The sequence below is a fragment of the Peromyscus maniculatus genome, chromosome 7 (assembly GCF_049852395.1).
Source record: "Peromyscus maniculatus bairdii isolate BWxNUB_F1_BW_parent chromosome 7, HU_Pman_BW_mat_3.1, whole genome shotgun sequence".
Classification (NCBI taxonomy): domain Eukaryota; kingdom Metazoa; phylum Chordata; class Mammalia; order Rodentia; family Cricetidae; genus Peromyscus; species Peromyscus maniculatus.
In genome coordinates, this window is record NC_134858.1 from 117,508,431 (window position 1) to 117,522,213 (window position 13,783).

Consider the following 13,783-nt stretch of genomic DNA (forward strand, 5'->3'; position numbering starts at 1 on the left):
TTCGGAGCCTTACCTTACCCAGGACCCATCTCACTTGACCTGCTTCCGTGAGACTGTAAAAGCAGTAAACAGTTGCTGGAGAAAGCTATGGCTGACTGGATACAGCTGACCATTGACTTCTGGGTATTTAACTTTTGGGAGTCATCACCCATGCTGGGGAGGGATTTTCAATGATACAGGTGTGTTTTAGTCCCCTGATGTGCCTATGAGACACCCCAATAAAATCACTGGGTCACTAAGCTAGGCTTGGATGGAATTCTTTCTTTGAACTGTCACTGATGCCCTACCTGGGTGAGGAGATGTTTTATTCTCCACAGGAAAAGCTACACATTGCTCCAGCCCTCATGCAAGCTGCTGCCACCTTTTGCTTGGGGTTACTGTGGCAACGTCTTAATTGGTTTCCTCTAGTCTCTCCTCCAACCCCCTCTCCTTGATGTGTTTGGCTTGTTGAAAAAGAAATTAGAGTTTCAGACAGAGAGCTTTAAATCATATAACTAGGCTCAAACATATCTTCATTAGTCAAAATAGCAGCTATTACAATCAACACGTTTTTGCCAACAAGAACTAAGTTTGTTTATCCAAATAGCATACAAATCCCTGCTTTGGGGTTCCATGGACTCTCAGAAAGCCTTCTCTGCATTCTGCTGGCTGTGGAATTGTGTTCCCTGCAAAAAGTTGTCAAGATGCTTGAAGACACGATAGAAGGTTGGTGAGATCAGGTGAATGCGGCAGATGAGACAAAATTGATTCCCTGTTCACTAACTTTTGAAGGCTTGGTTGCATGGTGTGTTCAGGCTTTGTAGTGGGAGAGAACTGGCCCCTTGCTGTTTGTTGGTCCAGGCCAGCTGCAGGCGGTGCGGTTTGGGATGCACCTCCTCTACTGAGCACATCCCTCACATGTGATGTCGTCGCTTCAGGAAATGAGACTGGCGGCAGTGCCCGGGACTTTTTCTGGAGCGGGCTTGGTTTTTGAAAGCGCTTTGTCATAACCAGTCACCACTGGATGTTGTATGTATCTGGTCCTTGGATGTCACAATTCAGTAGAGAAACGGTCTGTTGTTGTATAACATGAGTTCAAAACATGTTTTTTAGATTTTCAGTCAGCTCATGAGGCACCTACTGTTGAGTTTTCCCAGCTCTCCAGTGTGCTTCAAATGTCAGATGACCTTAAATGGTCCCTGTTGAGCCCATTGACAACTTCTCCTCAAGCTGGAAAAGGAGGCGCGTCGATGGATGCTCCTCATCCACCACCGCCCACCCCGATGGCTGGCCACCATACCCTTCACCTTCAAGCCTCTTGTCTCCTTCGCAAGGCTTACTGGACCTGCACTGCACAGTCACTAGGAGTCTCTGGGCTGGTCACTGATGTCATGAGTCGTCTCTGCTGCTTTGTGACCCATTTTAAAAGCAATCAAATTAAAAAAAAAAACCACTCAAATTTTCATTTTGTCTAACTTTGTTTCCACAGGGTAAGGCAGAGATTCTCCACCTGCGGGTTGCTACTGTTGATATTCTGATCCGCCCCTTGAAATCCCACCCACTTGGCACCACCCTGCGTCCTGACGTAAAGCCTCATTCTAAGGAAAAACTCCTCTCCTTCCTCTCTCTTTCACTTTTCCTCCCTCGAGGTTTGCACCCTCGACCTCTCTCTCTTCTTCTCTGTCTCTCTCCTTCCTGTCTTTCTCTTCATCTCTCTATTAGAATAAACTCTCCACGTGGATGCAGCATCTGGGTTGTGAATTACTGGCTTCCGCCTCCATGCCCGCATGCCGTGCATCTGCCCAGCCTGAGGCTGCATCTGCCCAGCATGTTTTCTTGCATGTGTGGGATACCCTCTGGGTCCCCCACTCGGCGCCCAGTGTCACCGGGCAATTGCACTGCTGGCAGTCTGAGGAGCTCTGGGATCCTGTACCATCTGCCATTCTTCAGGCTGGAGCACCGTTGGGAACTCTTCACCCTGCGGGATCGATAAGATCCCTCCTTTCCCTTCTGGCCATTTTCCCACAAATGAGGATTTGTCTTGTGTCACTCGCTGGTACCATGTGTCTTTCAGCCTCTAAGCCTATCGGCCATGTCCCTGTGTGACAGCATCTGGAGATGGCTTGTCCCCCTCAATTCCATGGCCCATAGCCTTTGTGACGACGGTCCATTAGCTATCTTGCGCCATTATCGTTGGCCCTCGCTGACCCTGTGGGACGCTGGAGGTCAGTCGGCTGGGCCTTATTGTGGAAAATGCACCTATGGCCTCCACCCCTACTGCCGCCGACCCATGGCTTGGGTTTGTTCCCCTATGGCTGCTTGTACCATGCTGCAACCGGAGTGGGGGGGGGTCCCTCTCTCCCACCCGGCTACTTCTCTCTCTGTCATTCTTTCACAAAGTCTATTTCCTATGTGCAAACGGAAATGTATGATTGATATGGCCATTTATATTTCTTTTTTTCTTTTTTTCTTTTTTTTTTTTTTTGGTTTTTCGAGACAGGGTTTCCCTGTGTAGTTTTGCACCTTTCCTAGAACTCACTTGGTAGCCCAGGCTGGCCTCGAACTCACAGAGATCCCCCTGCCTCTGCCTCCCAAGTGCTGGGATTAAAGGCGTGCGCCACCACCGCCCGGCCTCTGACTAACTTTTAAATGCTTCAATTTATCTGTTCCTTATCTGCTCAGGGGAAAAATGACCATGTGGTCAGGCACCATATTTGGAAGGCAGGTATGCTCACCAATATACCACCAATGCCGCACCAAGGCACCATATTAGATAGGGGCAATTACCTGATCAGGTGGCACCATTTTAAATAAGGGCAATCACGTGATCAAGGTGACATCTTAAATAAGGGCAACCACAAGGTCAAGCCGCCATCTTGGCTATCTAATGCCCATTGACATTCCAGGAAACTAGACCCGATATTGTCAATTGATATTTATTAATAAAATGGTTCTGCAATAAGACACTTGACCTTCTTTTTATGCAGAACAAAAGAGGTATTATATAACCTTAAGAAATTATTTTTATTTCTATATAAGTCATTCAGGATGGAGTTTCTGGTCCCCTAAGAGAGTCCTTTTCCTTTTCTCAGAGTTGGGCCTTATCCTGACTCACAAGCTGCTTTCTCTTGTTCTCATTTGGCCTTGGAATCTTTCTCTTGTCACTCTCCTTTGCCTTCTCAGGAGACAGCTTTAAAAAATTATTATTTCTATATAAGCCATTCAGGATTATAATCTGGCTGTACTCAATGATCAGAACTACAGCTACAGGGCCTTAAAAAGGGTAATAGATTCAGATATCACTGCCAACAGCTTAAAGAATGTCTCTCCTTGCTCAAGGTCTGTTCAGGCTTAAGAATGTGAGCCTCCCTGTCCTTGCTAACTTCATTACGCTGTAACTGACTGGGAAACCTGTATATTCAGATTAAGTCAGATATAGGCTCTCAAAGTTATAAATACATCTAACAGATTTTGTTCCCCCAGTCCTCCAACACCTGTAGAGATCTGAGAATACGGCATTTAATATAAAAGCCTTTTTATGATAAAGAGACATGTCAGCTCCTGGCAGCATCCTGTATCTCCTTCAAGAAGACGGATGGCCCCAGAAGAACTTCCGCCCAGAAGCTTATGGCAAGGCTGGCCATGCAGTAAAAAGCTGGGATCCTGTCCAGACTGTGAATAAGCGGAACAATGGAGGACCCATTGCCTCACGCTGCAAAGTCAAGGTGGGTCAGTCTCCCAAATTGCTACTCCACAAAAAAATCTGTCAGATCTTCTGGGCCTATCCACTGAACAAATGCTGCCTTTGGGGCCTCTGTCTCTGAATGACCACAGAGAGACTTGGGATTGCTGCCTAGGTAACTGGAAAGCTGTCACACTTCTTAAATTTATCCTTCTTAGATCTGACAATGTTTGATGACTAGGGTATCAGTTTAACAGCCCCAATCCCAAGAAAATATATATATATTACAGACAGGTATGCCTCATTCACAGACTTCATGGTACAGGATAGACTGGTTTCAGATATAACTCCAGAAGTTCAAAGTTTTGATACTGATAAATGCAGCTTTGATAAACTGATAGAACATTGACTACAAAGAGTTCCTAAGAGTCCTTACATGGATTTTTAACCTTTTTGCCATGATGTAAATCCATTCCAGCTATCTTAGAGATACTACAGGCTCCTGGAAAAAGATCTGCTACTGCATCAAGAAATCTGGTCTGCTGAAAACTAACATCTCCAGAGTCCATTTCTGACCCCACCTATTTTTCGAGCACACTTTGCAGATTCGCTGTTCCGGCCTGACCTCCAGAGAAACAGCAACTGCCATGGCCTCTATACTTCTGATTTGGTGTGCCGTCCCCCAAGCTCCTGGAACACCACTGCTGCAGCCTGCCTCCTCGGCTTCCTCAAGGAACGCTCCTGAGATTTTCCGCTGTGTTACTCCCAGTTCCCCCGCCCCACTCCGCCCCTTGTCAGCCTGAAGTAGCCTCAAGAATTCAGTGCCTTTGTTCCCCCACTTGCTTCCATAACTCACTTCTTTTTATAATAATCAAAACAGAGGAATGTTAGTATTCTAATTCACCCCTTGAAATCTCACCCCTTGGCACCACCCGGTGTCCTGACATAAAAGCCTCATTCTAAGGAAAAACTCTGCCCCCCCTCTCTCTCCTTTTTCTTTTTTTCTCTCTGTCTCTCTCTTTCCTATCTTTCTCTTCATTTCTCTATTAGAATAAACTCTCCACGTGGATGCAGCATCTGGGTTGTGAATTACTGGCCGCAGCCATCATGCCCGCATGCCGTGCATCTGCCCAGTCCATTGCTGCATCTGCCCAGCATGTTTCCCTGCATGTGTGGGATACCCCCGGGGGTCCTCCTGCACAATAACTCATAACAGCTACCCCTTTGAGGGTTTGAATGACCCTTTCACACAGGTCACCTAAGACCATCAGAAAATACAGATATTTATATTATGATTCATAACAGTAGCAAAATTACAGTTATGAAGTAGCAACAAAAACAATTTTATGGTTGGGGGTCACCACAGCATGAGGAACTATTAAAGGGTCACAGCATGAAGAATGTTGAGTACTGATATAAGGTAAATATAAAGTATATAACAAGCACTAAGTCATTAGCAAGAAAACAAAGCAGGAAATGAGCATTAAAATGATGTATAACTAGCCAGGCAGTGGTGGTGCAGGCCTCTAATCCCAGCACTCAGGAGGCAGAGACAGGCAGATCTCTGTGAGTTCAAGGCCAGCCTGGTCTACAGAGCGAGATCCAAGACAGGCTCCAAAGCTACACAGAGAAACCCTGTCTTGAAAAACCAAAGGGGGAAAAAAGATGTATAACAAATCTTTGCTTCTTAAGATTATATTCCAGTAACAAGCAATAAATTTTGACAATGCAAAATCACAGTTACTATTTTATCAACCTACATCCAGGATTTCAAAAACATGCATCTCCAGCTGGGCCTGGTGGTGCATACCTTTAATCCCAGGACTCAGGAGACAGAGGTAAATGGATCTCGGCAAATTTGAGACCAGCCTGGTCTACATAGCAAGCTTCAGGACAGCCAGAGCTACATATCGAGACCCTGTCTCAAAAAAAAAAAAACCACATATCTCATTCTCTTGATTAAAATCCTTCACAGCTTCCTACCTCTTACCCTCAGCATGAAGACTGAATGAACTCCTTGGCTTGGCTTTTTCGGACCTTTTGTGATTGCTCCATCTTACTAAGCTGGACTTGCCATTGTCCCCTAAACACACAGGCACACACATTTACACATTCATGTGTACACACATACATGCATACACACATATATGCACACACACATACATGCACATGCATACATACATACAAGTGCACACACACATGTGCACACACATACACACACACATGCTTTTAAATGGGCCATGTTCTCCTGCTCATCTTGCTTCCAGGCCTTGGCATGCACTGCTTTCTCCACTGGCAACACCTGCTCTTCCTTCTGCCTGGTGAATCCCACTTGGCTTAGACACCACTCTCCTGAGAACCTTTTCTGATTTGCTTCTAATTCGCTATTCTTCCTCCAGCTCCAGTCATGATGGTTTGTGTCACACAGATCCTGTTGGTTGCCCAACACATATGTCCCAGGGCCCCACCTTGAATACTTCCTCTCGTAACCGCAAACCCCCCAGTCCCATTACACAGCAAGTCAAAAACACAGCACAATCATGATCCCCAGTTTCTAGGAATCTGTAACCAATGATGGGCCAAAATTAATATATCTATAATTCAATATAAAAATAAAACAGATACAGATATAGATGACAGACAGATAGATATTCTCAAACACCCTAACTCCACGGGTTTTAACTTCCCGCTACCCTAGGTGGTAATGGCTCCATAATGTGCTTTCACTGGCTCCTTCCTTTCCACATGGCACACTCTACTCTCTGCAGGGGACATCTGCTCAGGTAATCTACCCACACTCTAATGCCTTTGGCTTCGCTTCAGAGGGAGCCAACAGCCACACTGCCCCTTCCAAATTGTCTGTGCCAAAGGACACACCCTTAGCCTGTCTGTGGCTAATCTACAAAGTTCCATTTGGGAGACCTAAGACCAGGCTCACGTGTTCAGCTCTTGGTCCCAATCTGACCTCAATATACACTGGACAAAGTCCACTGCCATCCTAAATTCAGAACTTGCAGTTTTAATAGCTAAACTGATTTAGATGATGTGATAACATGGAATGGAGGATGGTCCAAGGACCCCCTCCTATATAATTCATCTTAAGCCTTTCTTATCCTAGCCACTCAACTCTCATTATACCAAAGCCTGAATGCCAAACATTTCAACTGGGTGTCTGAACCTGCTGCTTGTAACTGAGATACAAAGTCTTTCTGTTCATGGGACTCCATTGTCTTATGTCTATGATCTGCCTTTGCTTCTGCCCACCAACTTGGATGCTTTTGCTTGTATTTTCATAGTTTTCTGTTAGATGTCCTCTAGGTTACAAGTATTTATATTACTGCCAACTTGATATCTTCATAAGAGAAAAGAATACTTGTTAAGCTTTTCAGGTTGTCTGTCTCCATCTCCAGACACACACAAACTAGTATGGATATGTAGGTCACTGGGTTCAGTCTTAGAGAGATTCAAATGTCTTTTGAGCATAAATAATATTAGAAAATCATCTTGTGTTTTACTTCACTGAAAAGCTGGCTCTGGAGATAGGAGTTTTGCCTGTCCACTTTAGACCCAAGCGTGTTTGTCTAAAAGTTTTTTCCAACATCTCTTTTCATGACTCTGTGACAGAGAAAACTACAGAACAGCCCAGGACAAGACATTGTATGCAGATAAGAGTCAAATCATTTCCAACAGGGATTGCTATTATTTATCTTAAAAAGGCATTTTTTTTTTTGTTTCAGTTTTTTAAGACAGGTTTTCTCTCTGTCACCTTGGCTATCCTGGAACTTGCTCAGCAGACCAGGCTGGCCTTGAACTCAGAGATCTACCTGCCTCTGCCTCCTGAATTCTGGGAATAAAAGTGCACACCACCACAGTGCGGTTTTACATTTTTTAATCAAGAGAAATTTACATCTAAATATTGAAATGGCTAAATTTAATCACAGATTTCTAACTTTCTGAAGACTCAAGATCATGGATATATGTGAAGCTATTGCTAGAATGTAAGCTTTCTTTATCTCAGGATCTGTAATACCATTGGGATGTGATTTTAAAAAGCTGTAAAATCCTAGGTAGAGAAAAAGTTAGCTTAAAATTTGTAACAAAAATGTTAATAGTTGAAAGCCTATGTACAGATAATCGTAATTTGCTACAGCATGCCATGAATATAACTTAGGTTCAACTCTTGTTTAGAAAAATATGAGAAAATATTAAATAGGTTTGAGAAAAATGTTCAAGTGGATATAAATTATAAGGTTATGGTTTTGGTTTAAGAGATGGGGTAAATATTTTGAGTAAAGATAGTTTTGCTTGTTTTTAGAGGCAAGAGTTTTTCTTTATAGCCTTGGAACTTGCTCTGTAGACCAGGCTGGCCTCAAACTCAGAGAGATCTGCCTGCCTCTGCCTCCTGAGTATTGGGGTTAAAGGTGTGTGCCACTATTACCCAGCTAAGGATAGTTTTTTTTTTATATGATGATTTTTGCCCTAAGAATAAAAAAATAGGCTGGGCGGTGATGGCACATGCCTTTAATCCAAGCACTCAGGAGGCAGAGGCAGGCAGATCTCTGTGAGTTCGAGGCCAGCCTGGTCTACAGAGCAAGTTCCAGGACAGAGAAAGTTACACAGAGAAACCCTGTCTTGAAAATCATAAAATAGTAGATGAAGACAAAGCCACAAAAGCTAAAGCCAGATCATAAACAGTCTGAATAAGTTATACAAGGTTTACAGAAAATAAGACTTAATAACATGTGTTTGATGATTAAGGTTTATAAATCACTAAGGTTATAATGGTCTATTCATGCTAACAAAGACTGATTTAAAGGTGTATATCTAACCACTTAAGTCTTTGCTAACTTTGTTAATTTTTAGCTATTTGGAGAAACTGAGTTATTTTAAAAAAACTGTGTTGTAAGAGAACACTATAAAGGATCAGGAAAATGAGGTTCCCTGTCTCTCCATGGACTGTGTCTATGGCTTAAAAATGATACTGATGCTAAAAGATCTTCAATTCAAAATTGTAATTTTTAAGACTCAAAATCTTAACAGGGATAAAATTATAAAATTCTAATCTTATAAAAGCTGCTAAATTGTTAAAGATAATTAAAACATAAAAGTTAAATAAATGATGGTCTGTCCTCATAAAATCCAGCCAGTTGTACAATTGCATTTAACCTTACTAAACAGAAACTATGATAATCTTAATGTAAAAACTTCTCCTCACTAACTTTGTCTCTTAAAGTTCTCCCACAAAGTTGTGCAGTTACCATCTCCTGCCTATAATCTCTGCCATCTGCTAAGTTTTATCGTGGCCCCTGGAAGGATGCTACTCTGAGACATTCTGACGTCAGTCCCTTCTACACCCCCGACACACACTTCATCAGCGTGAAGCAGCTAAGAGAAGCCAGTGCCCCAACCAGCTGGAAGTGGTTCAAGTGATCTCTGAGAGGGGTCTAACGGGACCTGGACTGGCCAACTCATCTCTCTTTGTCAGTCTAGACATTGTTCTCAGAACTAAACAGCTGGACTGAAACTCTCTTTGCATCAGCTAACCTCTGACTTCCCAAGCTCTCGGCTTATCCTTCAGAACCAACTGGACTCCGGCTGTTGTGGTATTCCAAGACTAGATCTGACCGCTGCTGAGGATAGGATCTGTGCCCTCCTCCGTGAACAATGCTGCTTCCACACCAACAAATCCTAACTGATTTAATACGGGGCACAAGGACCAGACGTAAATTCAGCCACAGGCCTCCTGTGGGGGGGGGGCTGCTGGGTCCCTCCCACTCTGGCTTTTCCCTTCGATAACTTCCTCCTTATTATCCCTGAGCTAACATTTTCACCCTGTCTTTTAAATGGCTTACTTATTGAACTCCCCACTAGACCCAAACAAAATTTTCCACACAGTGCCTCCCGATGGCTCTCGCCCTCCAACAGCTCCATTTGCTCCTGATACATCTGGGAAAGACCTTTTATGCTGTGGAGAAACTCTGGCTGAGGGAACCATCCTCCCTTTTACTCCAGGACAGACACAGTCTTCAGTCAGTCCTATCTTCTCCTGCTCCCTCCCTGTGATGCTCTGCAGCTCCCTGCTGCTTCTGTTGGCTCAGACTGGCTCAGACTGGTGCAGCCACCCTGGCAGGAATCACCCTGAACCTGCTCTAAACACTTTCCAGCTCACGTTGTCTCTCCACCTTCCTGGACAGTCTCAGTCTTTCTGCGTAACTTCGTCCTCAGACAGTGGTCCTATTTTTGGAAGGTTATGGACTCTCTGGAAGATGGTGCCTAGCTGACCGACATAGGCCACTGTGGGCTTTGAAGGTCACACCTCCCTGTTCCAGTTTAGCTCTCTGCTTCTTGGTCATTTGCCACAACATGACCAGTCACCATGCTACCTCATTCTCCTGCTAACATAGTCTGAGCTGATCTTGAAGCCATGCCTCCCCCACCAGCCATGCCTCCCCCGCCAGGTCGGACTGAATGCCATAAAGCCATGGACCAAAATAAATCTTTCATCCCTGAAGTCGCTCTACGGGAATTTTGAGGTCCAGCCTCTTAATTTCCTTCCCAGGGGCCCAGGAAAGATGCTACCAATGGTGGGGAAATGAATCTAGATACACCAAGCTCTTTGTCCATTTACTTTATTCCTCTATGACAAAATTCTATCTGTACAACTTCAGTTCCGTCCAGACTCGCAGTTCCTACTTTTTCTGTCCCCTCATAGCCCTGGTAATAACTAAGCCCTTAATGCTTTTGGTCTCATCTTTGTCCCCTGTTCCTTTGTCCTCCATCTTTTCTTCCTCTTCTCCTCTCCTGACCTGATTCACCTACAATCTACAAGAAACTTTTCCTTGCTCCTCACTCCTCAGCCTGAGCCATTCTGCCTTCCCACCTACAGAAACGCTGCCTTTTTCTCTTCTCTCTGGCCACACAACTCTCTGCCCCGCTGGAATTCTGCTCCAGTCCTTACTCCACCTGGTTATGTAAAAAGTCCTGTTGTCTCAGTCAGTCCTCTGGAGAGCCACTAGGCCTGAAGACAAGGGATGGTCTGAGCCTCACAAGAAGCAAAGCCATGCACCTGCAGCCTGCTTGTCTCCTAGACTCAGCCGGGGAGTTAGTCACCTAGAGGATCCGCAGGTCTGAGAAGCTGAACTGTTTGCCAAATGGTCTACTAGTATATGGGCCCACAGGCATTTCATAGCAGAAGACAGCTGAAATATTAAAAAATTAATAACACCAAATATTCCATGATAGATGGCTTCCTCTAGAAAAAATGTCTTGAAATTTCTAAGCAGAGCTTTAATACACAGCTGAATCTCTACAATATATTCTTGCAGCCCACAGATTGCTCCACTGTAATTTTGTCACAGTGACAAAGAATATGGCCCTCGCACACACTGTAACTGCTCACATAGATACATGTACTGTATATAAGCATGTACTGGTGTTGTGGCACAGATGAATGAGAGTGTGCACATGGACAGAGAAATGATGAGCTGACGAAGAGAGGAATTCCTTCTCCGTGGCCCTGCATGCACAACAGAACTGCTGATCCCTGGGAGAAGACTTACGTTTTTAGAGGAATCATCTTCTGAATCTGATGCTGAGGCTCGATTCTTCTTAGACTTTCCCATAAAGAAGGACTTTCTTGTCTTACTACCAAAAAACTTTCTCTTCTTTGGAGAAAAGGATGATGCTTGAAGGGAATTAAGTGAACTTCTGTCGATTCCCATGGCAACCAGAGCCTTTGAAAGAGAACAGAAGCAATTAATGAGCAGATTATTCCTTCCCATGAGCATGCAGACGACCTCAACCTCAGTGAGCTATTCTCCTCTCTCCCATCATCCTGAACCCTTCAGATCACTCTTTGCCTCATTTGAATGTGTTAGCTGGGCTGTTGTTCATCCAGAGAGTGGCTTGGCTTTGCACAGACCTCGCAGTCATCACAGTCAGTGTTAACTCTTGCACGGTTCCCCATGATTAACCCTAGGCTGTGCTAGGGATGATATGTATTTATGCCTGGGGACACTAAGGTCTCACCACGGGCTTCCATCTGACAAATCTGTGTTATGCAGAAGATAATGCAGAGTGTAAAAATACAGCTCCTACCCTGAGAATTGGAGTACAGAACGTAAGATGCCAGGTAAGCTTCTTGGAGTGGCCTGTAACTGTGATGGGTTCTAGGAATGGAAGAACAAGCCCGCCTCTGTGGTAGAGCCCCAGCCTTCCACCATGCAAAGGTTCTGAACAAAAATACTTTGAGATTCACATAAGAAAGTTTGCAACAGAGCCTAAATTTGTACGTAAATAAGTTACATCCAGTGGTCAGTAATTTGGTGCATGTTTTAGATGGTACAAACTTTCAGAATTCGAAAAGCATCGAGACTACATTCTCAAGAATCCTGTGTCCAGATCAGTTTGAGAATAATGGCTGCACAGCCAGCCTGCAAAGGACTCAAATTCTCAGTAAAACACAGGGGTGGGGAGGTGGGGGGGAACCAAAGGGCTAAAACCTGGCCGCAGGAGGCAGCCTTTGGCCTCCATCACACTGCCTCAGGTCCCCTCCGGCCCCTATAGCAGGCCACACTGTCTAATCCCCACCTCTTTCTCCTCCCTTAACAGCTGCTGGGCTTCTTGAAACATCTTTTCCTTGGCCTCTGTCTCTGCAGCTACATTCCGGTTCTGTTCTTCATAAGCCATGGTGACAACGGCCAGGGTTAAGTTGAGCAGATAGAAAGAACCCAGGAAGATGACCACCACGAAGAAGAAGACAAAGTAGATTCCAGAGGTCCGGAGGATCTGTGAGGGACGAACACAGCTTGTATCTGTTGTATCTCCCATAGTCCGGCATGGTAATACATCTCAGATACTCGGGCCTCCAGCAGGAGAGTCCAGCCAGTGGCCCAGGACAGCTCTGAATCCAGCCCAACCCCAAAAGGTGAACTTACTTAAAATATGAGCTATTTTGCAATATTTTATAACTCAGTCACATGGGGTTTTTAAAAGAATTTTTTTCTTTGTGTGTATGTCTGTGAGGGTGTGTGCTGTATACATGTACCAGGAAAGAACATTGAGTCCCCTAGAGCTGGAGTGATAGACAGTTGTGAGTTGTATGACATGGCTGTTAGAAACTGAACTCAAGAAGAGCAAGTGCTCTTAACTGTTGAGCCATCTCTCCAGCCCCAACTGCACAGTTCTGAAGAGAGAGCACTGTGGATGACAAAGTCCTGTGGCAACATCATGCAAAGGAAATATATGTGTGATCTCGAAATCTGCAAGCACCGTGTGGCCCGTGATAATTCCTCTTGGTCCACTGTGACTCAGAGAATCCAAAAGGTTGGACACCCCTTGCAGGCTCCCAGTCACAGAGCGACTCCTAACATCCTCTCTCACAGTGGAATTGCCATACATTTACAGAGAGGTCAGTCTCCCTGACTTGACTGTCCATAACTCTCTCAGTGATGTTTGCAGACTTTCCAAATAGAAAAGGCAGAAGAAAGAGAGAATATTGCTAAGGGTGGAAACATAGGCAGGGGTTAATGTGTGTAGAAAGAGATCTGTTTGTACTCTTCTTTCAAACACCTCTTTCATTGCCTTGAAGTTTCTGACACAATTTCTGAAGCAGAATTCAGTTGTTATAGATAAGCAATAGAGGCAAATGGGGAGCTGGAGGGCAGGCTTTAAATCAATGATAAACGAGTTGGTAATACAGGGGAGAAGTCAGGATGGCACGGGGGAGAAAGAGAGAATATAAATAGGAACCTGTCGATAAAGCTTCTCCCAGGAATCTTGAGTCATAACCCGGAACATGGCAAGAAAGGACCAGCCGAAGTTGTCAAAGTTCGTATAATTATAGTCGGGGTTAAATGAGGTTTTATTGCATGTATAACCATTAGGACAGGATCTAGATGTTGGAAATAAAGGAATTGAGAAAAGATTATATTTCCCCCAGCCCAGCTTTCCTGCCATGGCACCATGCTTCAGAGGACCATGGGCTCCCTCAAGAATACAGAGAGAAAGAATGGCCACCTCACCACTCCCCCTGTACTGAGTTTTCCTGATGTGCCCTCAAGGCCTCTCAATGACCCTTCCAAGACTGATGAAGAAATCATATTAGCCAGGTTTTCACTGAAA

At 44.5% G+C, this 13,783-nt stretch overlaps 1 protein-coding gene across 1 annotated transcript in view; it reads right to left on the reverse strand.

Annotated features, from left to right (window-relative positions):
* Scn11a (sodium voltage-gated channel alpha subunit 11) overlaps positions 1-13,549 on the reverse strand; it is a 55,875-nt gene extending 42,326 nt beyond the window's left edge. The window contains exons 1-3 of the mRNA XM_006986746.3: positions 13,412-13,549; positions 12,251-12,448; positions 11,221-11,394 (exon numbers count right to left, since the gene is read on the reverse strand). Coding sequence (XP_006986808.3) covers positions 11,221-11,394; positions 12,251-12,448; positions 13,412-13,459 — 420 coding nt within the window. The 5' untranslated portion in view covers positions 13,460-13,549. The remainder of the gene's footprint in view (positions 1-11,220; positions 11,395-12,250; positions 12,449-13,411) is intronic.
* Between the last annotated feature and the right edge of the window lie 234 nt (positions 13,550-13,783).